This window comes from Penaeus monodon, chromosome 25 (genome assembly GCF_015228065.2).
Source record: "Penaeus monodon isolate SGIC_2016 chromosome 25, NSTDA_Pmon_1, whole genome shotgun sequence".
Classification (NCBI taxonomy): domain Eukaryota; kingdom Metazoa; phylum Arthropoda; class Malacostraca; order Decapoda; family Penaeidae; genus Penaeus; species Penaeus monodon.
Window position 1 is genome coordinate 18,308,317 of NC_051410.1, and position 444 is coordinate 18,308,760.

At 32.2% G+C, this 444-nt stretch overlaps 1 protein-coding gene across 1 annotated transcript in view; it reads left to right on the top strand.

The window, feature by feature from the left end:
• The window catches only part of LOC119589095 (mitochondrial Rho GTPase 1-like), a gene marked incomplete in the record, with an annotated part of 21,050 nt that overhangs the window by 12,697 nt on the left and 7,909 nt on the right, over positions 1–444 (top strand). Inside the window, 1 exon segment of the mRNA XM_037937670.1 lies at positions 14–144. Within this exon segment, the coding sequence (XP_037793598.1) occupies positions 14–144 (131 nt within the window).

Genomic DNA, 444 nt, shown 5'->3' on the forward strand with positions numbered 1-444 from the left:
TATCTGTAAACAGTAACACGAGAGAAGCGGATAGATCTCCAGAAGAAGCAGACTATGCGAAATGTCTACCAGTGCCATGTAATTGGGCCCCGTGATAGTGGCAAGACAACGTTCTGTCAGGGCCTCCTTGGAAGATCTTTAGAGGTGTGATGCATATTTGTGATTATTCAGTGTTTAATTTATTATGATAATACCATGTAATGAATGGATTATAGTGAATAATGGTTAATTAGAAGGGATGGATGAATAGATAAAAATATTGATAATAGATAATGTTAAATAAAGGGAAGTCATTATGATTCTTAGGATATAAGAAAAGTTGAGAAGAAAAATATGTAAGAAAAGATAGCTATAAGTAATCTTCAATTTGATTATGCATATCTAATTTTTAGGAAGCTAGGCATGATAAAGTTTGTAATGAATAGTATTAGCATAGTAAACTAC